This window comes from Sus scrofa, chromosome 7, assembly GCF_000003025.6.
Source record: "Sus scrofa isolate TJ Tabasco breed Duroc chromosome 7, Sscrofa11.1, whole genome shotgun sequence".
Classification (NCBI taxonomy): Eukaryota; Metazoa; Chordata; class Mammalia; order Artiodactyla; family Suidae; genus Sus; species Sus scrofa.
Genome location: NC_010449.5, coordinates 41,699,083 through 41,724,789, shown reverse-complemented (window position 1 = coordinate 41,724,789; position 25,707 = coordinate 41,699,083). Strand labels below are relative to the sequence as shown.

Genomic DNA, 25,707 nt, shown 5'->3' with positions numbered 1-25,707 from the left:
GTCGTGGCTCCGTGGGTTAAGAACCCGACATAGTGTCTGTGAGGATGCGGGTTCGATCCCTGGTCTCGCTCAGTGGGTTAGGGATCCAGCGTTGCCACAAGCTATTGTGTAGGTTGCAGACATATCTTGGATCCAGCGTTGCTGTGGCTCTGGTGTAAGCCAGCAGCTGCAGCTCCTATTCGACCCCTAGCCTGGAAACTTCCATATGCTGTAGGCGTGGCTATAAAAAGAAAAAGGAAAAAAAAAAAAGATAATCATAAAATTGAAACTTTAAAGTCACAGTTTAGTGGAAGCATTTATACTGATAGACATGCACAGAGCTATAGAATTACAAATCAGTGAGTCCTTTCCTTGAATTAGCTTTTACTTTTAATGGGAGACAAGGTACAGGCACTGGGAATTTTAACACTAAGAGATTATATTTACTGAGTACTTATGACATGCCAGGCGCTGTGTTCTGTGCTTTACCAAGATTAACTCATTTAATTCTTCCAGTAGTCCTAGACCTCAAGTACCATTATCATCCCTATATTATGGATGAAGAAACACCCAATTTTAAGTAAGCTGCCTGAGGTAGAGAAGCTGGGAAGTGGTGAAGTTGGGATTCCAGCTCAGGCTGTCTGATGGATGAGTCCATATGCCTCATTACCACGATATGCTAGAGAAGTCACAACAGGGCTGAAAAAGATCCACATGGCAGGGCCAGAGGAGGAGCTGAGGAGAGAAACGCAGTCTATTCCAGAGAAAGAAAAGAGGTAGCGTGCTAGAAAGAGTAACAATTCAGATTCGGCAACAGGCTTGGCTTCTTACCGTGGGACCTGGGTGTGTGTGATTCATCTGTAAAATGGGGATACTGATGTAACAATACAAGATATAGGAATTAAATGAGTCTAAGACCCGCAGAGCGCTTAGTCTAATGCCTGGCATGTAGGGAGGGCTTAATAAATGATAGCAGTTATTGTGATTATAAGTGAATGAATATGATCTGAAACAGGGAGTTCCCCAGTGGTCCAGTAATTAAGGATCTGGTGTTGTCACTGCTGTGGCACAGGTTCATTTCCTGGCCTGGGAACCTCTACATTCCATGAGCATAGCAAAAAAAAAAAAAAAAAAAAAAAAAAAAAAAAAAAAAACTGAAATAATGAGTAAATCTCACAGAAAAGAAGAATGGGACAATTTCACTTGCCAAGAGTAGTGTGAAAAGAAGCTCAGAGGGGAGTTCCCGTCATGGCACAGTGGTTAGCAAATCCGACTAAGAACCATGAGGTTTCGGGTTCGATCCCTGGCCTCGATCAGTGGGTTAAGGATCTGGCGTTGCCGTGAGCTGTGGTGTAGGCTGCAGACGTGGCTCGGATACCGCGTTGCTGTGTCTGTGGCATAGGCCGGTGGCTACAGCTTTGATTAGACCCCTAGCCTGGGAGCCTACATATGCTACGGGTATGGCCCTAAAAAGACAAAAAGACCAAAACAAACAAACAAACAAACACACAAAAAAACTGTAGAAGTGGGCAAGCTCACTAAGAGAAAGGATGTCAAGAGAGATCATGCAAGATGGAACCAGAGATTCTCATACTAAGTGAAGTAAATCAGAAAGAGAAGGACAAATACCATATGATATCACTTACACGTAGAATCTAAACTGTGGCACAAATGAACCTATCTACAAAACAGAAGCAACTGGGAGTTTGGGATCAGTAGATACAAACTAGTGCATTTGGAATGGATGAGCAATGAGATTCTGTTAAATAGCACAGGGAACTACATCTGACCCCTTGTGATGGAACCTGATGGAGGATCATGTGAAGAAAAAAAGGCATATGGAAGTATAGTTGGATCACTTTGCTGTGCAGTAGAAATTGATGGAACATTGTAAATCAACTATAATTTAAAAATTAAAAAAAAAAAACAGAAGCAGACTCACAGACATAGAGAACAGATTTGTGGTTGCCAAGTGGGGAGAGGGGGTTGGGAGAGAGATGGACTGGGAGTCTGGGCTTAGATGCAAACTATTAAACTCAGAATGGGTGGGCAATGAGGTCCTACCGTATAGCACAGGCAACTATATCCAGTCTCTTGGGATAGATCATGATGGAACATAGTATGCGAAAAATAATGTGATGTGTGTGTGTGTGACATATGACTGGGTCACTTTGCTGCACAGAAGAAACTGGCACCACATTGCAAATCAACTATACTTTTAACTTAAAAGCAAGAGAGCACGATCATTCAAAGACCCAGTAGAAGTTGGATGGGTCCACATGGACCCTTTTGGATGAAGAGGATGGACTCACAGGAGCTGGAAAGGGTGCAAAAGCTGGAGGAGGAGCAACCCCAGGGAGGAGAAGTGAGCATCTCAAAGCAGGGGCTCTACATGGTGTCAGAAACCAATGAGAAACCAGGCAGGATGCAGGCTAGGGAAGAACGTCACACTTAATTAATACTTTTCATAACGGGATGAGGACTCAAGTCAGACTATCTAGATGAAGGAAATCTTGGCATAGCCATGACCTCTCAGAATACTGTATTTTGTGGGCGGGGGTGGACTAATACTCTTTTCATTTTAAGTAGCACACACACACTATTCTTTTTTTTTTTTTTTAATTTTTTGTCTTTTTTTGTTGTTGTTGCTATTTCTTGGGCCGCTCCCGCGGCATATGGAGGTTCCCAGGCTAGGGGTTGAGTCGGAGCTGTAGCCACCGGCCTACGCCAGAGCCACAGCAACGCGGGATCCAAGCCGCGTCTGCAACCTTCACCACAGCTCACGGCAACGCCGGATCGTTAACCCACTGAGCAAGGGCAGCGACCGAACCCGCAACCTCCTGGTTCCTAGTCGGATTCGTTAACCACTGCGCCACGACGGGAACTCCCACGCACTATTCTTAAAGTCTAAGGAAATGCCTGGGGGGGAGGGAGGGAAATGGAAAGAGAACTGAGGTCATTGGCCAAGGACCCCCGTGCCTGGTGTCAGGGAGATGGAGGGCTCAAGGATCAGGAAAGGAGGGAACCCAGAGGGCTAAGACGGCCCTGCCGATGATTAAAATGTTGGAATAGTCTAAACGGCTATTTACCACTAGTAAATGAAAAACAGCTTTTCCGCCCCTTACCCACCCAGCGGCTTACCTTGGACCTTCCCACAGAGCTCTCCATATCCAGCAATGAGGGCCCTGGGGTCCCTGCTCTTGCCCTGACCAGAGACTGCTCTGATTGGTCCACTATTGCTGTTATTAAAGTATTCGTTATTTGGAGTTCCCATTGTGGCGCAGTAGTTAATGAATCCGACTAGGAACCATGAGGTTGCAGGTTCGATCCCTGGCCTTGCTCAGTGGGTTAAGGATCCGGCATTGCCGTGAGCTGTGGTGTAGGCGGGCAGCTGCAGTTCCGATTAGACCCTTAGCCTGGGAACCTCCAGATGCCCTAGAAAAGGAAAAAAAAAAAAAAAAAGACAAAAAAAATTCATTATTATTATTATTTTTGGCCAGACTTGGGCATGCAAAAATTCCCAGGCCACAGATGAAACCCAAGCGACAGCAGTGACAATGCCAAGCCCTTAATCCACTAGGCTACCAGGGAACTCTCGAAATACTTAATATCTTTACTCACCTCCCTCATAAAGAGCAAAAGAGCAGAACTGTAAGGCTTAGACCCACACCCAAGCTCTCAGAGACTGGATGCAGCCTGGCAGCCACGCCCAGGGCCACCCTGCACAGCAGCTGGAAGGCACCCCGGCATTGTTTTGCCGGGGCTTAGGGAAACCCCTCGGCGTGGTAAATGAAAGTAGCAAGATGGTTGAGATAAGAGCAGAGTTGGGAACTTGCTGTTTTCGTGGAGATGGCAATCTTTTGTTCAAAGGTTAAAATCCTGCAGTGATTTACACCAAGGGAAGAAGGATAAAAGGTTATCAAGGCCGCACACATGTGCCGTGTGTTTTGGAAACCTTGACCCCATTGTATACAAACAAACGTTCCTCTGTAATCTGATAGGACGGAGCCACCCTGATACAATGCAACCGCAGGCCCTCATTTTAAGGCAAGGGAAAATTGAATAGGAAAAAAAATTTTCAAGGCAGTTCTTCCATTGGTATTGTGTTTCGTGTTTGGGTTAAATAAATATTTAGCTCGTAGTCCTGCATGTGCGAGGGATCAAACAGCTCATCAGATAAGGTCAGCAAAGATAAGTCTTTATCACCTCTGCCGTGAAAAATACGGATCTCTGAAGGCAGGCTCTTAAAGGGGTCCTTAAGGGTTTTTAGTCTCTGTACTTCTGCAATTCAGGAGGAAGGTTTTTTGTTTTTCGCTTTTTTTCCTTTTACAGCTGCACCTGCGGCATATGGAAGTTCCTGGTCTAGGGGTTGAATCAGAGCTGCAGCTGCAGGCCTGTGCCACAGCCACAGCAACACCGGATCCAAGCCGCATCTTTGACCTGTGCAGCAGCTCCCAGCCAGGGATGTGTCAGATCCCTGGCAGATCCTTAACCCTCTGAGCAAGGCAGGGATCAAACCCTCATCCTTACTGAGCCACGGTGGCAACTCCTGGAGGAGGCATCCTGTCCTTATGGCAACCCTGAGCGAAGCATAATAATTTCAGTAAGATTTGCAATGAAAGTTCTGAATTTTGGTTCTACCATCCATCATCTGCCATCAAGAAGAACTCTGCTTTGAATTATTCTCCAGGAGCAGAATCATATATGTGCATATTTATTTTCCTTCTCTCACTTAGTCTCTATTTTGACCAGACCTGCCTGGCTCTGGCAGTTTGGCATATAGTATGTGCTCCAGAACATGCAGAAAAGGGCATAGAAGATAAAACCTTGGCTTCTTCCAAAGAATACCATAACCTGTCTAGTTAGTTAAAAGATACCATAACTATCTAGTTAGTCAGACTCAGGCCAATGGCTAACGAGACACAGGGCTTCCCTTGCTAGAGTCCTAGCCTGCAAGGCAGTTCTTCCTTTCCTAAAATAGAAAGCCATGCATATAACATCACCCTCTGTGCATGAGATGGAAACCAAACCATTTACCTATGGGAAAAATCTTCACTCTCTCACTTCCCACAGTCTGCAACTCTTCCCAGTGTGATTTCCACCCCGCTCCATGGTTCCAATGAGACCCCTTTTGATGGAATCATGTCTAAGAATGTATCATGTCTCCAAATCCAATGGGCAACCTCATATCTCCTCTTAGACTTCTCAGCACCACTGGACACCATTGACCATACTCTTCTTCTTCTGCTTCTTATTCTTATTCTCCTCCTCCTCCTCCTCCTTCTTCCCCTTCTCCTTCTTCCTCTGTCTCTCCTTCTTCTTTTTTTTTGGCCACCCCTGTGGCATATGGAAGTTTCTGGGCCAGGGATCATTTTTGAGCTGCAGTTGCTACCTACCCTATAGCTGCAGCAATGCCAATCCTTTAACTCACTCCACTGGGTCTGGGATTGAACCTGGGTCCTAGGGCTGCAGAGAAGCTTCTGACCCCATTGTGCCACCGCAGAAACTCCCAGAATCTTCGATTGTTGGAATTCCAGGGGCCTTGGTCCTGGGGGTTCCTCTCTACACTTCCTAATGAATCTCATGCACCTCTGTTGGTTGTTGGTTGTAGGTTGCCTGCTCCTCTACCAGCCCTATCTTATATCTATCTCCTATTTTCCTTTCAACATTTGAACCAATTTGGGCTGCTTGCAGCTCCTTGAATGTGCCATGTGTTTTCCTGCCACAGGACCTTTGCACATGATCTACTTTCTGCCTGGAACTCTCCTTCTCCTCTCCCTCAAACCTCCCCTTTGATTTTTAGCTAACTCCAACTCATCCTTCAGATTTCAGCTCAATTAAATTCTTTCTCTGAGCGACCTTCCTTCCTCAAATTCCCAAGGCTAGGTCATGCCCTTCTGTGAACAGACTTTATTTGAGAGTCGAGCACAGTGGTTAGATGGATGGGCTCTGGAGTAAGACTTCCTAGGTTCCCATTCTGGCTCTGCCACTTACCAGCGGTGGGATTTGGGGTAAATTATTCAAGCTCTCTGTGACTCAGTTACTTTGATATCATTCTATTAATTAATAGCATATGAAAACCACTTTATCAGGATTGTTGTAAAGATTAAAGAATTTCACACAGCCAGTGCTCAGGTCAGCACCTGCCATGTAAGTATTTGATAGATATTAGTATTCTGATGATTCTCTTTGGTAGCACCTTCACATTCACAGTTAAACAATGAATTGAATAATCGATTCTTTAATAATGCTCATCTACTCCACTGAGTAGACTCTAAGCTCCATGGAGTCGGGGACCATGCTCTTCTTTTCTGCTGTTTTCTCTGGACTTGGCAGAGCCCATGGCACTTAGCAGGACTCGGTACATGTTTCTCCAGTAAATGAACATACAAATGAATACATGAGTGAGGGAATAAATAGATTTGTTTCATGCCATACTTACCACAATAAATACAAGGAGGAAGGCGAAGGACCTAGATTAAGTGCAGGTGCTCAGACAAAGCAGAACTATTTTTAACTGATCAGAGCAGGGAATCTCCAACCAGGAGGCAATTGATTGCCTGGGTGTTAAAGGATGGATACAAGCTGAATATACAGTGATAATGCTGAAGCTAAGGGGCAGGAAAAAATGGAGGTTAAGAAACAAAGAAGGAGTTCCCATTGTGGCTCAGTGGTAACGAACCCGGCTGGTATCCATGAGGACGTGGGTTTGATCCCTAGCCCCACTCAGTGGGTTAAGGATCTGGCATTGCCATGAGCTGTGGTGTAGGTTGCAGATACAGCTTGGATCCCGGATTGCTGTGGCTGTGGCCAGCAGCTGCAGGTCTGTTTCAACCCTAGCCTAGCCTGGGAACTTCCATATGCCACAGGTGCAGCCCCAGGAAAAAAAAAAAAAAAAAAGGAATAGAAAAGAAAAAAGAAAAAAAAAGCAACCAAGGAAATGGCAGGATTACTTTGGTTTTGCCAAACACTGAAGAAGAGTTTGACAGTAATAACTACTCTTTCCCACTCCTGGGATTCATCCTCAAAGATTAGTTTTCATATTTTTCCTTTTGCAAGAACACTAGAAAATCTCTGGTACTATTTTTTTTTTTGCTTTTTTTTTATTTCTCCAATACATTATTATTTTTCTTCTACTGTACAGCACGGTGACCCAGTTACACATACATGTACACATTCTTTTTTCTCACATTATCATGTTCCATCATAAGTGACTAGACATAGTTCCCAGTGCTGCACAGCAGGATCCCATTGCTAACCCATTCCAAAGGCAATAGTTTGCATCCATTAACCCCAAATTCCCAGTCCATCCCACTCCCTCCCCCTCCCCTTTGACAACCACAAGTCTGTTCTCCAAGTCCCTGATTTTCTTTTCTGTGGGAAGGTTCATTTGTGCCGTTATATTAGATGCCATATATAAATGATATCATATGGTATTTGTCTTTCTCTTTCTGACTTACTTCACTCAGTATGAGAGTCTCTAGTTCTATTTTAAATTATGCAAGAAAAAAAAAAACCCAGTAGCTTCAAGGGTGAAAATATGATGGATGCTGCATGCTTATTAAATATGTCAGTTCTGAGAAATAAAAGCTAGGTCATGGGAGGCCTTAAGCATCAGCAAAAACAATTGTCTATGTTCTGAAAGCGGTGCAGAGCTTTCAGAGGTAATGCATGAGGAAAGTGCTTCTAGAAGGTCAGTCTTACATTGACACAGATGATGGGACAGAGAGGAGAAGGAGGGAAGCCATTGTAACAGCGCACATGAGGCCAGGGAAGGTCTGCCCTGCAGTGAATTGGAGCTGGAACGGACAAAGGCAAGAAAGAGTTATCATTAAGCACAGAAGCCTAAGTGAGGTTACAGTGGATTTGAAATTACCATGCGATATTTCAGACTCTTTAAACGGCAATGAGACCTTCAAAGGCCAACCCTTTCACCCCAATTTTGAAATCACTCAATTCTGTCAACAGTCTGACTTTGTTGATAAGAAAACAGAGACTCAGAGAGATGAAGTGATTTACCCTGAGTCACACAGCTAATCAGTGGCAAAGTGAAGCTAGACAGTGAGGCTCGTCCTATCCTACTTGCCTGGTCTAGTGTCTGTATAATAAAGTTTTCTGTTTATTCTTGTTGGCATCCCACTGAGAAGACCTCATAGCCCCAGTGGTACCTCTTTCCAGAATAAACTGCTTAGTTTATAATTTTGCTGAGTGGCCTTGGTGAGTTATTTCATCCTTCTACTTTCCTTTTTTTTTCTTTTTTGTCTTTTGTTTTTTTAGGGCCACACCCGGGGCATATGGAGGTTCCCAGGCTAGGGGTCCAATCAGAGCTGTTGTTGCCAGCCTACGCCGCAGCCACAGCAACACCAGATCTGAGCCGAGTCTGGGACCTTCACCACAGCTCACAGCAACACCAGATCCTTAACCCACTGAGCGAGGCCAGGGATCGAACCCACAACCTCATGGTTCCTAGTCAGATTCATTTGCGCTGTGACACAACAGGAACTCCCCCCCCCCTTTAATTTTTAAGACACCAGTTAGCTTATTTATTCAGATGAGAATATTTAGGGCAACAGAGGGTAACTATTTTTAGTCAAATACAACTCAGTCTTTCTTTTTTTATCTTTTTCAAAAATTTTTAAAGTATAGTTGATTTAGAATGTTGTACCCACTTCTGCTATACAGCCAAGTGTCCAAGTCATACATATATGTGTGTGTGTATATAGTACTATATATTTACATACATTCTTTTTCTCATATTTTCTTTATCATGTTTTATCCTAAGAGATTGGATATAGTTCCCTGTCCATAGAGTAGGACCGCATTGCTTATCTATTCTGAATGTAGTAGTTTGAGTCAAATAATTACAGACTCCCAATTCATCCCACTTTTACTACTTGCCATTTTTCTATCTGAAGAGTGAGGACAATTGTGTGTTATCATAAAACCACCGAGAGTTACAGAACACAATCCTTGGAGAGAGCTGATCACCATGCCTGGAACAGACTCCATAAGTGACAAGGATCTCTCACCATCACCATCATCAGTATCGTCATTGCTGATAATTATTATCTGCCATCTTATCATAAAGGACTTGCCCGACTGCAGAACAATATTATTGTCTAGAATAACAGCCTTGGCTGTTGAATCCAAACCTATGGGGTAGATCACCTCTGAGTCCGTACTCACATTGATCAATCTCCCATTGATTGATTGCCTCCTCGTGTATGCCTCTTAAGATTCTGTTTCTAGGAGTTCCCGTCGTGGCGCAGTGGTTAACGAATCCGACTAGGAACTGTGAGGTTGCGGGTTCGATCCCTGGCCTTGCTCAGTGGGTTGAGGATCCGGCATTGCCGTGAGCTGTGCTGTAGGTCACAGACACAGCTTGGATCCCGCGTTGCTGTGGCTCTGGCGTAGGCCGGTGGCTACAGCTCCGATTCGACCCCTAGCCTGGGAACCTCCATATGCCACGGGAAGCGGCCCTAGAAAAGGAAAAAAGACAAAAAAAAAAAAAAAAAAAAAAGATTCTGTTTCTATGTCATTGCGTCAGTAGAGAGAGGAAGCTTGAGGTCTGCAGGTCCGTATTTTCAGCATCCCATTGCCCTACCTGCATTCCTGGCACTTTCCATCACCAGCCAGGAGTGCAGATAGGGCAACAGGATGCTGAACATATTAACCTGCAGACCTCAAACCTCCCTCTGCCTCAGAAACGGCTGGGGGTGAGGGATACAGACCCTCCCACCTGCCAGAAATGCTAATTCAGTTGATCTGGGATGATATTAAAAGAACAAACAAACAAGGAAAAGAGGAGGAAAAAAAAGAAATTGTCCAGGTGCTGTTCTTATGTGCAGCCAGGGATGAGAACCATTTAAGCAAATGAGGCTCAAATATACTGGGGAACTTCCTTCCAGGTGGTGGTACCCAGGCCATGCGAAGGGGAGGGGCCATGTGTGAGGTCAAAGCCTAGACTGGAGGAGGAGGAGGCGCCAGGGCAGAAGTTGGGCCAACATCGGCTCACTTTCAACTCTTGCCTTCCTTCTGCCCAGGAGGAACTAAGAAGAGTATTAAGGCTCGGGGCCCCAGGGGAGAGGCGCCAAGAACCCCAGAGAGCATGCGAAGGCAGAGCTGTGTAGAGCTCAGGAAATATATCATTTCCAGTATGAGTCTCACTATTGCCCTCTTTTTTTTTTTGGCTGCCCCACGGTACATGGAGTTCTTGGGACAGGGATCAGATCTGAGCCACAAGGTGTGACCTACGCCGCAGCTGTGGCAGTGCCAGAGCCTTTAACCCACTGTGTCAGGCCAGGGATTGAACCTGCGTCCTTGGTGCTGCAGGGACTCTGCTGAACCCTTTGCGTCACAGTAGGAATTCCACGATTGCCCTCTTTATACAGAATTCGGAATCACAAATTGATGATGACCTTGGGTCAGCAGACCCACAGATGTGACCATTTTGTGAACTGGCTTCCAAACTTGCAAGGTAAACCAACGCGTTTACTCCTCCTCCAACCCTTCAATCAAATCTGGCCAAGTCAGGGCTGATGAAGTGTTTCCTGGAGAGCAGCTGACCTGAACGACTGGTTCTGTCGAAGATTCGGGAGAATAGGTCCCTGAGGTGTTTCAGGCCAAGAGAATGTTGTGGAAGACCCATTGCAGGAACCCAGACCTTCATCCTCCAAAGACAGTGATGCTTCGAATCCCAGAGACTTTTTCCTGGAAAATGATGTCAGGGTACATTGCCCCCCCACCCCCACCCCGCGCCTCCCCCGCCCTCACCCAACCCCGTCTTCTATCCTCACAGCCAGGAGCATGAGTCAGAGGGACCAGGAAGCTGCGTATCACTGCAGGGTTACTACTGAGCATGAGGTCATACTTTCTGGCTTTTTCTAAGACACAGCTGACTCATAGGTGGTGAGTTTGGGCAGCAAGGGTCCGGAATTGATCATTTAAAAGGGGGAAGAAATTGGTAACGACATCAGATAATTTTCTTTCTCTTTCTGCCTCTGCTTCTCCCTGTGCCTCTGAGCAGTCGTCTGCCATTGACTCCAGGAATTTGGAATAAATTTGAACTTCTAGGGGATTTACAATTAAAAAGGCCCCACTGAAGGTAGATCACCTTGAAGGTGGAGTGCTACTCTGGGCTTTTCATTGGATGGATTTGGGGTCCCTCCCACCGACCCTACCGCCAGCCTTAGTCAAGTTAAGCAGCCTCCATTAGCTTCCTCTCAGATGAGAACAGCTGGAGGGATCCTGAGAGGTTATTGATGGAGGGAAGAGGTTTGTGTTCAGGGCTCCCCCAGGACACAGCAGAACCCTAAAAGCTGAACTGATCTTCATTTGAGATCATGTTGCTGATTGGTCAGGCCCATGCTGGATTGGATGGGTTGTCAAATATTTTTAATGTTACCTTTCCCTCCAAGGGGTGGCATTTTTCCTTCAAGTGGAGAATCTACCTCTCACCCTTGCTGTGTGACTGATGACTGTGTGTAGCTGTTACCTTTCTTCTGCATCCAGAGAACATCCCCTCCCCAAACTGGGGTCCATTCTGCATCTCTATTTCTACTGAATTGTGCTTTTTGTGGCCACAAAAGAAGTCAACAGAGGAGTTCCCATCGTGGCTCAGTGGTTAACGAATCTGACTAGGAACTATGAGGTTGTGGGTTTGATCCCTGGCCTTGCTCAGTGGGTTAAGGATCCGGCGTTGCTGTGAGCTGTGGTGTAGGTTGCAGACGTGGCTCGGATACCACGTTGCTGTGGCTGTGGCATAGGCCGGTGGCTACAGTTCTGATTCGACCCCTAGCCTGGGAACCTCCATATGCAGCGAGTGTGGCCCTAGAAAAGGCAAAAAGACAAAAAAAAAAAGAAGTCAACGGAGAATAAGATATCAATTTAATCAAGAACAATCTCCAGGGAGTTTGAGGGGTGGAGGTGGGGGGAACAGGGATAGTAAGACAGCATTTGCCAGAAAAGAGGAGACATGACCATTTGCGTTGTGGCCATTTGGTCATTATCATGACCAAGATCATCTTTGCTAACTCTGATAAAACGGCTAACACTGAGGAGTTCCCGTGGTGCCTCAATGGGTTATGAACCCAACTAGTATCCATGAGGATGTGGGTTTGATCCCTGGCCTCACTTAGTGGGTTAAGGATCCGGTGTTGGCTGTGAGCCGTGGTGTAGGTTGCAGACATGGATCCTGAGTTGCTGTGGCTGTGGTGTAGGCCAGCAGTTGCAGTTCTGATTTGACCCCTAGCTTGGGAACTTCTATATGCTGCAAGTGCAGCCCTAAAAACCAAAAAAAAAAAAAAAAAAAAGCCAACATTGGGAAACCATGGAAAGATGCAGCATCAGCTCTAATCCTTCTAATAACCTGAGTTTTTTCCTGGTTGTCATGTACTAAGGGAGATTAATTAACCATTCAGTTACTAACTTTCAAACCCTTGATCAACTGCCTCGATATGGAATCAGCTAGTACAGTGCAATTAAAAAAATTACATTGCTTCCTAAATATCCAATTCATCCCAGAAATAGTTGCTATCACCGAGCTAAGTCAGCCCACACCGTACCCACAAAAGCCCACTCCCTTTCAGCCAGGAATGATTTGCTGTGATTTCTCTACAGCAGATGCATCCGATCTTAAATATCTATTCCCATAACCTAAATTGCAAAGCACTTTCCAAAAGCCGTGGGGTTGGCAGAATTTAAAAAATGTGTTTGATTGCCAGATCTGCAAATTGGGTCAGTTTTCCAGGGCCTTAGGCTTCCTTCTTTTCCACTGGGGAAGAGGAAAAGGAGACAGCCGGCAGCTGGTGATCGAAAGACAATCCTTCCTGGCATGGACGTCTTGGCTCTCTCTGTGTGTTATCCCAGCCAGGTCCCCCGGGTACTCCCCGCAATGCTGGGCCAAGGCCTCCTCTTCCTGATGGCTGGCCTCTGGATTCCACTAAAGGTCAGGGTGAAACCCTTGAGCTGGCATCCCTGGAGCTCTGCACAGCTTTTCATCACAGCCTCAGAAAAGAGAATTAGAGGAGGTGTAAGTATTCCCATTTCACAGATGGGGCAATGGGACTCAGACGAGATAAACGATGCACTCAAAAATGCAATTAAACTCCTATTCATCCCGGGTCCTAACCCCTATATCCTGGCCCTTAGTCAAGTATTCTTTTCAAAAAAAAAAATTTTTTTTAAGCCCATAAGGAAAGGAATCTACACAGGTATTTTATCCTGGTCCCCAGACCCATGAGAGCAGAGATCGTTCCAAGTAACGCTTTTTTGCTTGTTTTGCTTTTTAGGGCCACACCTGTGGCATATGGATATTCCCAGGCTAGGGGTCCAAGCTGTAACCACCGGCCACGACCACAGCCATATCAGATCTGAGCCACGTCTGCGACCTACACCTCAGCTCATGGCAATGCTGGATCCTCAACCCACTGAGCGAGGCCAGGGATCGAACCTGCATCCTCATGGATGCTAGTCAGATTCATTAACCGCTGAGCCTAGATAGGAACTCCGATACTTTTCTTTTAAAATGCAACAGTGGGAGTTCCTGTTGTGGCACAGCAGAAACAAATCTGATTAGCATCCATGAGGATGCAGGTTCAATCTCTGGCCTCACTCAGTGGATTAAGGATCTGGTGTTGCCATGAGCTGTGGTGTAGGTCGCAGATGAGGCTCAGATCTGCTGTTGATGTGGCTGTGGCTTAGGCCTGTGGCTAACGCTCTGATTCAATTCCTAGCCTGAGAATCTCCATATGCCATGGGTGTGGCCCTAAAAACAAACAAACAAACAAATAAAATGAAATGCAATAATGAGGAGTTCCCACTGTGGCTCAATGGGATAGGCAGCATCATCTCTGCAGCACCAGGGTGCAGGTTTGATCTAGCCCAGCACAGTGGGCTAAAAGAACTGGCATTGCTGAAACTGCAGCGTAGGTCAAAGCTGTGGCTCAGATCTGATCCCTGGCCTGGGAATTCTGTATGCCTCAGGATGGCCAAAAAAGAAAAAAAAAAAATGTAACCATGATTAATCAGGTCACCAAATATTTTTTATTTTCATCACCAGCATTGTAAAATGATAAAGAGTAGCTATCAAAAATCAAGACAAAGTGGTAACTATTAGTATCCATATTATACACTCTGAGAAATTAAAATATACTAAGTCCAGGATTTGTCATACTACTGGATCATAGCCCATTAACATGGGTCATGAAGTCAATGTAATGGGTTGCTACCACAATGAAAAGAAAAAGTGGGGAAAGATAGGATAGAATAGAATTGAAAATATCAGGAGTGCCTGTCATGGCTCAGTGGAAATGAATCTGACTTCTATCCATGAGGACACAGGTTTGATCCCTGGCCTCGCTCAGTGGGTTAAGGATCCAGCATTGCTGTGGCTGTGGTGTAGGTCAGCAGCTGCAGCTCCAGTTCGACCCCTAGCCTGGAAACCTCCATATGCCATGGATACAGCCCTAAAAAGACAAAAAAAAAAAAAAATTGATAATATCAGCATGTATTGCGTGTCGCAAAGGTAAATACTATTTCCTGAATCCATTTGTTCTTATGTTATGTGCACAATGTTAAAAGTATTCCCTACAGATTAGCTATTCCCTTTTTCTTGCTTTTCCTCTCTTTCCTCTCTCCCCTTTCTCTTTCCTTTACTCTCTCCTTCTTCGTGTCTTAAGGGAAGGTACCCCATCACCTGTTCCCTTTGTCCCTTGTCCTGTTTGCAAGTCCCATCCCCAGCCCTCTCCTTTCTGACCTCATCTTTCCTTTACCCCAGGGTCTGGAGCAGAGACTGTTCCCAAAGGTTGATACCTTTAAGCTCCTTTCTTTTTTCCCATTGAAAAAGTCCTTCTGAATGTGACCTTTGAGACAGGATTTGATAGTTCTATGTTGGACAAATAAATTACTTTATCTCTAAACCATCCTATTTCCATTTCAGGCAAGACAACTCAAACTTGAAGACATGAAATCTCCAAGGAAAACCACTTTGTGCTTCTTGATTATTGTGACTTATTCTTCCCAAGCTACCCTGAACTTGAATTTAAAGTCTATTGTCTATCCTGCGGTGAGTAAATCCATGTCTGCTCTATTTTCCCCTTCACATTTTTCACATTTCCTGGGAATGTCATAGCCGGAAATTGCTTAATGGGGGGCGGGGGGCTGTGAGAAAATGTCCCAAATGGTGGAAAGGGGTGCTGAACACAAATGAATGTTAGGGTATCTACGGGGCTACCACTTGCCACATACATCATCCAGATGTGCTCTTAATTAAATTGCCACTCAGGTGTGACGCTCCACCCTGTGAAACTGCAAAAATGACGTCAAGCCTGTTTTGAGGATAGAGCAGGATGTGTGGTTTCCAAGAATTCACTTTCCATGAGCATCAGACTACAGCCCATTTCAAAAGGTTCTCATTTGTGTCAGTGTTATCATCACAGATTGATACAGTCGAAAGGGCCAAAGATAATTTCTAAGCATTTTACTGACAAATTAGCCTAGGGGTTTCGTCCTTGGGAAGTTCATGGGAGTTTAGCTTAACCAAAGAGGGTGCTAAGTAGCCCCTTGTTCCTTGTGGGAAACACTGGGATCTTCTTTCCTTTGGCTACTCCGGGCCCCAGAGCTGGGGTGTGTGACTGGTTATGAAATCTCGAGAGACTGGCATGATTCTGCGTCTCAAGTTTTTTCATCTGTAAAATGATGAAAATAATAGTATTGATGTACTGATCGCCTTGAGAATTAAATAGTTAATATTTATAAGGTGCTTTAGAACAGTGCCTAACATTTAAAAAAGGCTCTATCAGGAGTTCCCATTGTAGTGCAGTGGAAACGAATCCAACTAGGAAACATAGGTTGCGGGTTCAATCCCTGGTCTTGCTCAGTGGGTTAAGTATCTGGCATTGCCATGAGCTGTGGTGTAGGTTGCAGATGCGGCTTGGATCTGGTGTTGCTGTGGCTCTGGTGTAGGCCGGCAGCTCCAATTTGACCCCTAGCCTGGGAACCTCCATATGCCGCAGGTGTGGCCCTGAAAAGACAAAAGACAAAAAAATAAATAAATTAAATTAAATTAAATTAAATTAAAAAGGCTCTATCAGTATTTGCTATTACTGTTTTTCCCACTGTTTCCTACGGATTTTTTTGAAAAGATATTTTAGTGCTATTTTATCCAGTCTGTCACTCTTGTTGGAGCTTCATGATCGATTTTGGCATTAGAAAATCTCTTGTTGCTCTGCTTTGTACCTTTCAATCTTAATTTTTTGTCTTCTATTCCAGTTGTCACTTCTGTTTTTGTATTTGTGTTTGCCTGGTCTTTGTTCTTTGTTTTGTTTAGCTTTTAGCACATTCCTTTGCTTTACTGCTTCTCTGACAAGCGATGCATGTTGGAGTTGCTTTTCTTTCTTGTAATCTGACTGTGATTAGAGAAGTATGTTATTCACATTTGATGCCATATTTAAAATGCTTGATCTGGGGAGTTCCCATCGTGGCTCAGTGGTTAACGAATCCGACTAGGAACCATGAGGTTGCACGTTCGATCCCTGGTTCGGTGGGTTAAGGATCTGGCATTGCCGTGAGCTGTGGTGTAGGTTGCAGACACGGCTCGGATCCCGCGTTACTGTGGCTCTGGCGTAGGCTGGCAGCTACAGCTCGATTGGACCCCTAGCCTGGGAACCTCCATATACCGCAGGAACGGCCCAAGAAATGGCAAAAAGACAAAAAAAGAAAGAAAGAAAGAAAGAAAAATAAAAAATAAAATGCTTGATCTGAATGGATATATTTACATGTTTGACTGATTCACTTTACAGTATACCTGAAATGAATACAACCTTGTAAATCAACTCTACTGTGATAAAATTGTATTTCAAAATAATAAATAAAATGCTCGATCTTACTTTCAGGATTTTGTCTTATGACTTTATGCTCTTCCTTCCTCTTCTCTATTTTTGTGTCTTTCTTTGTTGGACCTAGGTTTTGTCTTTTTCCTTATTTCTCTCATGACTAGGAGGTATTCTTAGTATGTCTTCTTCCAAACTCCAGTGTGTAAGATTCAGCCCCTGCAATCATATGCCGCAGCTTGCTCTTATAAATAGAGGAGGGGGAGTTCCTGTTGTGGCACAGCAGAAACACATCCAACTAGTATCCATGAGGATGTGGGTTCGATACCTGGCCTTGCTCAGTGGGTTAAGGATCCGGCATTGCCATGAGCTGTGGTATAGGTCAGAGACACTGCTCGGATCCCTCATTGTTGTGGCTGTGGGTAGGCTGGCAGCGGTAGCTCTGATTAGATCCCTAACCTGGGAACTTCCATATGCAGCAGGTGCAGCCCTAAAAAGAAAAAGCAAAAAAAAAAAAAAAAAAGAGGAGGGAAACATTACTTTTCCTCTGGATTTGCACAAGCAGTGCAAAACTCTGTTACCCCAACCATGTGGGGTGTAAGCTGGATGGAGCATGAGATGATCTGACGGTGGGGTCAGCCTTACATTCCAGAGTTTCCCAGCATTCCTGGCTGCAGCAGTGCCCTCCCACTGTGCCAGATCGGTCCTCATCACAGCAGCCCTAACAAAACCCGTCCATCTGCCTGGTGGCACAGGCTGGTCAGGAGATAGGCCTCCCAGGGCTGCTACTAGTACTTGAACTTCATCTTTCTGGAAGCTCCCACTTCACTGCAAAGGGCCCCACTTTTCCTTCCTAGATTTGCCTTCAAGATATAATATCTTCATTCAGCCCAGAGGCTGAAGACTTCCATGGGAGAGGTGCCCTTGAACCTGCCTTGTCAGCTTAGGCTGCCCTAGGCTGTCACTCAGCTTCCACTTCCACTATTTTATTTTATTTTATTTATTTATTTGTCTCTTTGCCTTTTCTAGGGCTGCTCCTGCAGCATATGGAGGTTCCCAGGCTAGGGGTCGAATCAGAGCTGTAGCCGCCAACCTACACCAGAGCCACAGCAACGCGGGATTTGAGCCGCATCTGCAACCTATACCACAGCTCACAGCAACGCCAGATCCTTAACCCACTGAGCAAGTCCAGCGATCGAACCCGCAACCTCATGGTTCTTAGTCAGATTCATTAACCACTGAGCCATGACGGGAACTCCCGACTACTTTATTTTTTAATTGAAGTATAGTTGATTTACAATGTTGTGTTCATTCTGCTGTACAGCAGTGATTCAGTTATACATACGTGTGTGTGTGTGTGTGTGTGTATATATACACACATTCTTTTTCATATTCTTTTCTATTATGTTTTCTCACTTGATATTGAATATAGATATATCAATATATATATTGATCTATATTACTATAGGGTAGGACCTTGTGGCTTATCCATCCTGTCTATAATAGTTTATATCTGCTACATCCCTCCCCGCCTCCCCCCTCCCCTTGACGACCACAAATCTGTTCTCTGTTTGTGAGTCTGTTTGTGTTTCATAGATAAGTTCATTTGTGTCATATTTTAGATTCTATGTCTAAGTGATATATGATATTTGTCTTTCTCTTTCTGACTTACTTCACTTAGTATATTAATCTCCAGTTGTATCCATGTTGCTGCAAATGGCATTATCTCATTCCTTTTTATGGCTGTGCACTTCTACTTAATTTGAGAGCAACATGTGGTGGGTCATGAGCTTTTAAAAAAAATTGTGCTAAATACACATCAAATTTACCATCTTCAACATGGTTAAATGTACAGTTCGGTAGTGTTGAACATACATTTGCAGCCAGTAGGCAAACGCATCTTGTAAAACTCTGCACCCATTAAACAATGCCACCCTAACCCCCCACCCCACCCCATCTGCTGGAACTCACTATTCTAACTTTCTGCCTCTGTGACTTTGATTACGCTAAGTACCTCCTATAAGTCAGTGGAATCATACAGTATTTGTCTTATTGTGACCGGCTTACTTCACTTAACATAATGTCCTAAAAATGTATCTATGTTGTAATATACATCAGAATTTCCTTCCTTCCTTAAGTCTGAATAATGATCCATTGTACGTATATCCCACCTTTTTTAACCCGTTTATCCATTAATGGACACAAGTTGCTTTTACCTCCTGGCTCTTGTGAATGGTGGTGCTATGCAGAGGCGGGTGCAGATAGGAGGTATCAGGCTTTTGAAGTGTGAGGATGAGCTGGGAACTTTCTTAAAGTGTGGACCTTAAAGCTGAACTCAGGAAGTCTGGGGTGTGGCCCTGGATGTTGCCTTTCTGGCCAGTTCCTGCCCCTTGTTCCTGCCCCAGTGATCACACTTGGAGCCAGCAGTGCGACAGGCTCTGAATGCTAGCATCAGCTTCTTTAAGTCCAAAGTGCAGCTCGAACACTATCGTTGGAAATTTCCTCATGTTTTTTCATCTCCCTGAGCCTGTTTCCTCTACATAATGCAAGAAGAAGTAGGTCTCTCCACCGGTTTGTCGTAGGGATAAACCATTCATATATATGCACGCCTTCCTGTCATGCACAGAGCAGGTACCTAGGATATAGTGGTTCTTTTTCCTATATTGGCACAAATAAATCTGCGTTCCTGTGCCCAGGGAGGTCTAACAGGACCCTTGCTCAGACCATTATCTCGCTGGAGGTAAAGATGTTAGATCGGGGATTCCAGGTCACAAAAAAGATGAGGACAGAACCTTGGGGAGGAGGCAGGAGATTAGGCTACCACTTGTTTGTCGTCTGGTTCCCTAGAGGTTTTCATTTCCACACCTAAAACGCCCCCTCTCATTCCTGACTGGGTGTCTGCTCCCCCTGCACCCCGCCCCCAATTATTTTGTAAAGTCATCATGTCCAACAGATGGGGCGTTTCCTGGAATTGGTGACCTTGCGTCTTCCGGCTGAAGCTGGGCCAACAGGAAATCCCCTCTGGATGGAGCTGCCCATTGTCCTCCGATACCCATCTGGGTAGCTCTTCATGGCCCAACAGAGGCTCTGGTTTCTGTCTGAAATAATACTCAGCCTTGGGAGACCCTGGCAGGATGTATGCTCAGCCCTGCAGTTCCCCGAACGGAATGACAGGAGACTTGGGAGGGCAAGGCTGTCCCCCCCACCCCCCGCCCGCCGCACACCCCCAAGAGCTCCAGGCCAGCTGGGCACGTGGGTTCACAGCCCCACCAGAGAGCATAGGCATTGGGTGTGTACGTTACTTTCCATAAATTAAGAAACGGAGGCTTAGGATGAACCAATGACTATTCCAAATAGAAAGAAGAGAAGGTGCAGGGCTCCAGTTTTTGGTGTCACTCTAGCCTCTGCCTTTATGGAACCCCAGGCCCCCTGACCTGGCACCCCCCAACTCTTTCTACCTCCTCATGTCTGGGAGGCCAAGGGTCCTGATCACCTTCACCAGGGGACAGCTCGGAGGCTGCCTTGCCTTCAGGATGTCTTCCCTTCATTTTTCCCAGTGATGACAGGGCTTACAATTAAAAGTAAATTATTCTCACAAAGAGTCATGGATCTTCACTAAACAGAGCCGGCAGGTGAGGCCAGAGTCATGGAAGCAGCACTTGGCAAAGATGTCCATGTCAGTTTCAGATAATCACCATGAAGATTCAGGAAATAGTTAAGGCAGTTTCTGTCATGGTTCAGTGGTAACAAACCTGACTAGTATCCATGAGGATGCGGGTTCAATCCCTGGCCTCGTTCAGTGGGCTAAAGGGTCCATCTTTGCCGTGAGCTGTGGTGTAGGTCGCAGACACAGCTCGGATCCTGCGTTGCTGTGGCTGTGGCGTAGGCTGGTGGCTACAGCTCTGATTGGACCCCTAGCCTAGGAACTTCCATATGCTGTGGGTACAACCCTAAAAAGACAAAAGAAAAGAAAATAGTTAAAACAGCACAGGAATCTATACCCAATCACCTGTGATAGAACATGATAGAAGATAATATGAGAAAAAGAATTATACGTATGTATAGCTGGGTCACTTTGCTGTACAGCAGAATTTGACAAAACATTGTAAATCAACTACAATAAAAAACAAAAAAAAATGCAGAACAGAAAAAAAAAAATTAGTTAAAAAGCAATGTTTCTCAAGATGGCCTCATGGCCAGTGATGTGCTCTTTAAAAAAGCAGTTTCTGGAGTTCTCCTCTGGCAAAACAGGTTAAGGATCCGATGTCGTCACTTTAGCAGGTTGGGTTGCTGTTGTGGTGCAAGTTCAATCCCTGGCCCAGGGAAATCTTGCATGCCTGCTGGCACAGCCAAAAAAGGGGGGGGGGCAGTTTTCTTCCCTCCCACCCAAAATCTCACTAAACTGAATTGGAGAAGGGAAAGGATTTAAAACGTTCTGCAGGAGAGGACTGAAACATACCTCGGTTTTTAACTACAACTGCCAGCAGCAGGGCTTTAATTCTTTAATGCCCCCTGGACAATGAGGGAATGAGGAGTTCCTGTTGTGGCCCAGTGATAACCAACCCGACTAGTATCCAAGAGGACTCAGGTTCCATCCCTGGCCTCGCTCAGTGGGTTAAGGATCCGGCATTGCCATGAGCTGTGGTGTAGGTTTCAGATGAGGCTCGGATTCTGCGTTGCTGTGGCTGTGGTGTAGGCAGGCAGCTACAGCTCCGATTCGACCCCTAGCCTGGGAACATCCATATGCCAAGGGAGCAGCCCTAGAAAAAAAGGCAAAAAAAAAAGGGGGGGGGGGAAGAAAATGTAGGGAATGACGTCTTGGCCTGGGAGAGCTGCCCAATCGTGCCCACTTGTAGTCACCTTCTCTTGCATGGACAGAGGAAGCTTCCTGGTGGCTTACAATTAAATTGTAATTGTAAGTCCCAAAGCGGATGGAGGCAGGAAGGCAGTGGGAGAACCTTTCCTTCTGCCCCAACACAGAGCCTGAGCAGCTCCAGAGGAAGCCAGGCAGGAACCAGCCCTATACATTGACTCTGTGATTTCTAGGTTCCTGGGCTTTTCCATAGAACTCAGATAACATCACTGCAAACAGAGTGGCACCTGGGCTTTGAAAACTCCAATCCCCATCCATCATCCTGCTCTTTGTTTCTTTGAGAACCCTTATGAACTATCACGTATGGGTTCCTCCACACTTTCTATGGCTGTTGATACCAGTCGTTGAAAAGAAGGAGGGGACAGAGGAGGCAATAGAGTAAGAAAGAGAAAAGGTATTCGTCAGGAGCGACTGCGTCACTGAGAACAACCCTCAGTTTCCCCACAGTTTCCCACGGCATCTCCCAACAAGACGATGAGGTGCATGTATGGGCAAGTACAGACCTAGGAGGCAGACTATCTGGGTTTGAGTCTTAATTCTGCCATTTTGAAGCTGTGTGACCTTAGGCAAGTTAATTGACCTCTCTGTGCCGGTGTTTTCTCATTTGTGAAATGTGTCAAATAACAGCATCTATGCCATAGATTGTCAGGAGGATTAAACAAATGAGCACACACCACATACTAAACAGCACCCGGCACAGGGTGTTGAAGATGTTTTAGGAATTATTGTTGTTATCGTTATGAAGTGAGATAACTAGAAGAAAAATGGTAGTGCCCACGGATGGCAGAATGAGCTCTGTTTGGGTGGCATTCATCGGTGCATGGAGGTGATGGCAAAGCCCACATCCTGGAGGACAGGCGTTATTTGGCCCTTCTGATGAGCCTTGAGGAAGTCTGCGCTGGGAAATACATCAGAGGAAAACTCACTTAGAGGCAGGGATGATCTAGGAATACCAGGTCAGGTCAAGGGGAGGTTATAAACTACAGAGCTGGCAGTGAACTCAGCAGCAGAGCCAATTAACGTCACCTCTTAAACAAAGAAGCCACATAATGACCAGAGCTGAGCTTATGGAGATAAGGTAAGTGGCAGGATGCAGACAGGGGAGTCCATGGTCATGATGCTCTCAGAACAGTGTGATGCCTGACCCAGACTAGCCCTTACCATGTCATTAACCCCCTTCCAGTGTTTTACATTTATTAACCATTTGATCCTCTCAACAACTCCATGAGGTAAGCTACATTTATCCCTATATGATAGGTGGGTCCCGCGACACAGAGCGGTTAAGTCACTTGCCCAAGGTCACACAGCCATTTTAGGGCAGAGCTAAGCTCTGGATTCAATGTCTGCGGTGTCTTTACCCTTAACTATCGGTCTATACGATCGCGCATTTATTAAGAGTGTACCGTGTTCCATGTTGCAATTCGTTTAATTCTCATAGTACTTCCACGAGGTCAGCACTACTGTTCCATTTTACAGAAAGAAAAGCGAGGCTCAGAGAGGATAAGTAACATCCTCAAGGTCACATAGCTAGTAAGGGGCACAGCTCTGTACCCAGGCAGGCTGGCTTCACAGCTGACTCTCACAGCCCCTGCTTCAGGAGGCATCTGTAAAACCATCCAGGAGAAAAAGGGCCAGAGGAGGAGAAAATAACTTTAAGCGAGCACCATCTAAACAGCCCTAATGCCGCAGGAATATTGGGGTGGGGACAGGCCTAGGGCGGAGGAGAGGTCGTGAGACTCAACTAAAAGGTCACTGGAATGACTCAGGGTTCAAGTTCTAGCACAGTGGAGAACACCATTCTTCATATTTTTTCGACAGGCCTCATGCTGCAGGAACTCTGAGAAACGCAGATAGGCTGATATCTTCCGCTCCTGAAACTAGAAACTGGTCTATAAAAAAATCCGGGCCCAAGTCACACCAGAGGCCAACCTATTTCATCTTCCTGACGGGCTTCGATTGTGGGCAGTCCCCATCCCCAGGGCACAAGGCGCTGACCCCAAATCCGCAGCCCTCTGCTTCGCTCGAACATTCTGGGACAATGAGAGCAGAAAGCCATTGTGAAAAGATGTCTCTGACACGCACTGACAATTGTCTCAAATGTTCTTTCAGCTTCTCCGTGAGCAGGAACTAGCAGGGGAAGACCCAGCGAGGCAAAAACGAGCCGGTACGTAACCCTTTGCTGGGCCATCTTTTCGAGTAAGTCCCCTCAGAGGTTCTCTGTTGTAACGTTTGGAAACAGCGGGATCCACATAATTCAGTCTCAGAGTGCATCAGGGTTCAATTTCCAGAAGTAACTGTAACAGAATTCCATTCTCTATGAAAGGACATTCAGCGGATCTTATCAACACCTTCAATTCCCGTGTCCCTCCCATTATGATCATCGGATCCTGAAATTTTCCTGGGGCCCTTCCCTCACTTCTCTGCTCTCAACCCCGCAGACTTGCCTTTTGCCTTAAAAACAAACAAACAAAAAAAAACTCTCACTCAGCACTTTATCTTATAGATCAACTTAACCTCTAGACTCAAGTCTTCCTCTGCCTCCCACTCCTGCTTTCCCACTAAATTCCAAAGCCACGATCTGGAAAATACAGAGCTCTGCCCTTTGGAGGGCTGGGGGCAGGCGAGAGCTGTGAACACAGCGCAAAGTCATCCTCAGCCTCCGCTCCCATGTGGGGGACCCTGGGCTGCTGAGTACATCTGTAGGCTGCGTTTTCCCAGGACCAGGTCCTCCTCCGTCCATCACAGCAATGTTGCAAAAGCATCTGTTTGATTCTGTCATTTCCCTGCATAAAATCCTTCAGGGGCTCCCAGTTGCCTCGGAGATGAAATCAGATTATCCACTCAAATCTCATGGGACCCTAAGTGCTTGCCCTCATATGTCCTTCTATGGCTTTTCGCTTAGAGGATGCCCTGCCCACCATCCATCCCCCTTTGCTTGTCTGGGGGTTCATCTCACACAGGCTCCTGCCCTGGAGGGCCCTCCATCAATTCCCCAGACGGGGAGGGACTGCTCTCCCAGGTTCCCATTACCCGCCATACATCCTCCCAGCCCAACATCCGTCCCAGCGCAAATAATCCTTTGACTTCCTGTTTGCCGCTCCCAAGAGACATGAGCTCCCTTGACCCTCTTCCTCTTGGCAGCCTGGACTGTAGCCTGAGTCTCCAGTGATGAGGGAACAAATAAAGAGAATGCCGGTCTCTGTCATCGCTGCCTCTGTGTGAGATCAGAGGCGAACTCACTTTTCCTAAGGGTCTGCTGCCTGAGGGGCTGGACCAACCATCTAGAAACTTTTTTTTTTTCCTTCTGTCTTTTTAGGGCTGCCCCTGGGGCATATAGAGGTTCCCAGGCTAGGAGTTGAATTGGAGCTGCAGCTGCCCCCCCAGCCACAGTAATGCCAGATCCGAGCCACGTCTGTAACCTACACCACAGCTCACAGCAAGGCTGGATCCTTAACCCACTGAGCGAGGCCAGGGATCTAACCCGTATCTTCATGGATACTAGTCAGGTTCTTTTCTGCTGAGCCGCAGTAGGAACCCCTAGAAACTTCTTAACCTGTAGCATTGTGGCGGAATCATTTTCCAGGCGTGTTGTGACTTGATCTGTTCAGTCTTGGGGGTCAAAAAGAGACAGTAGGCTGTCAGAGGGAGCAGGCTTGCCCCCAAGGCAGGATAAAGGTTTCTGGTAGAACTCTTCCCGAGGCAGGAACCCGTTCCCAGTGTTGCCTGATGCTTGAAATGAAAATTCAACCACATTGTATTAAGCTCTGGAAATGCTCCCCGGAAGCTCATTCCATTGGTCATTTCCCCTTCCGTTCTTTCTTTTTCTTTTTTTTCTATTTTAGCCTGTGTTATACGCTAGGGGACCCTCCCCACTCCCTTCCCTGAAGTGGTCTATGGCATAGACTTCACTGCCTGTGCTTTAAAAATGAGCATCTTCCCCTCTACCCAGTCCCTGACAATCCATTGAACCCCCTGTCCCCATGACAGGAACAGGGTCGGCTGTGTCCCCATTCAGTGTTTTGAAAG

At 45.8% G+C, this 25,707-nt stretch overlaps 1 protein-coding gene across 1 annotated transcript in view; it reads left to right on the top strand.

Annotated features, from left to right (window-relative positions):
- Positions 1–25,707, top strand: part of ADGRF5 (adhesion G protein-coupled receptor F5) — a 129,167-nt gene that overhangs the window by 44,633 nt on the left and 58,827 nt on the right. The window contains 2 exon segments of the mRNA XM_013978015.2: positions 14,918–15,043; positions 23,791–23,845. Coding sequence (XP_013833469.2) covers positions 14,942–15,043; positions 23,791–23,845 — 157 coding nt within the window. The 5' untranslated portion in view covers positions 14,918–14,941.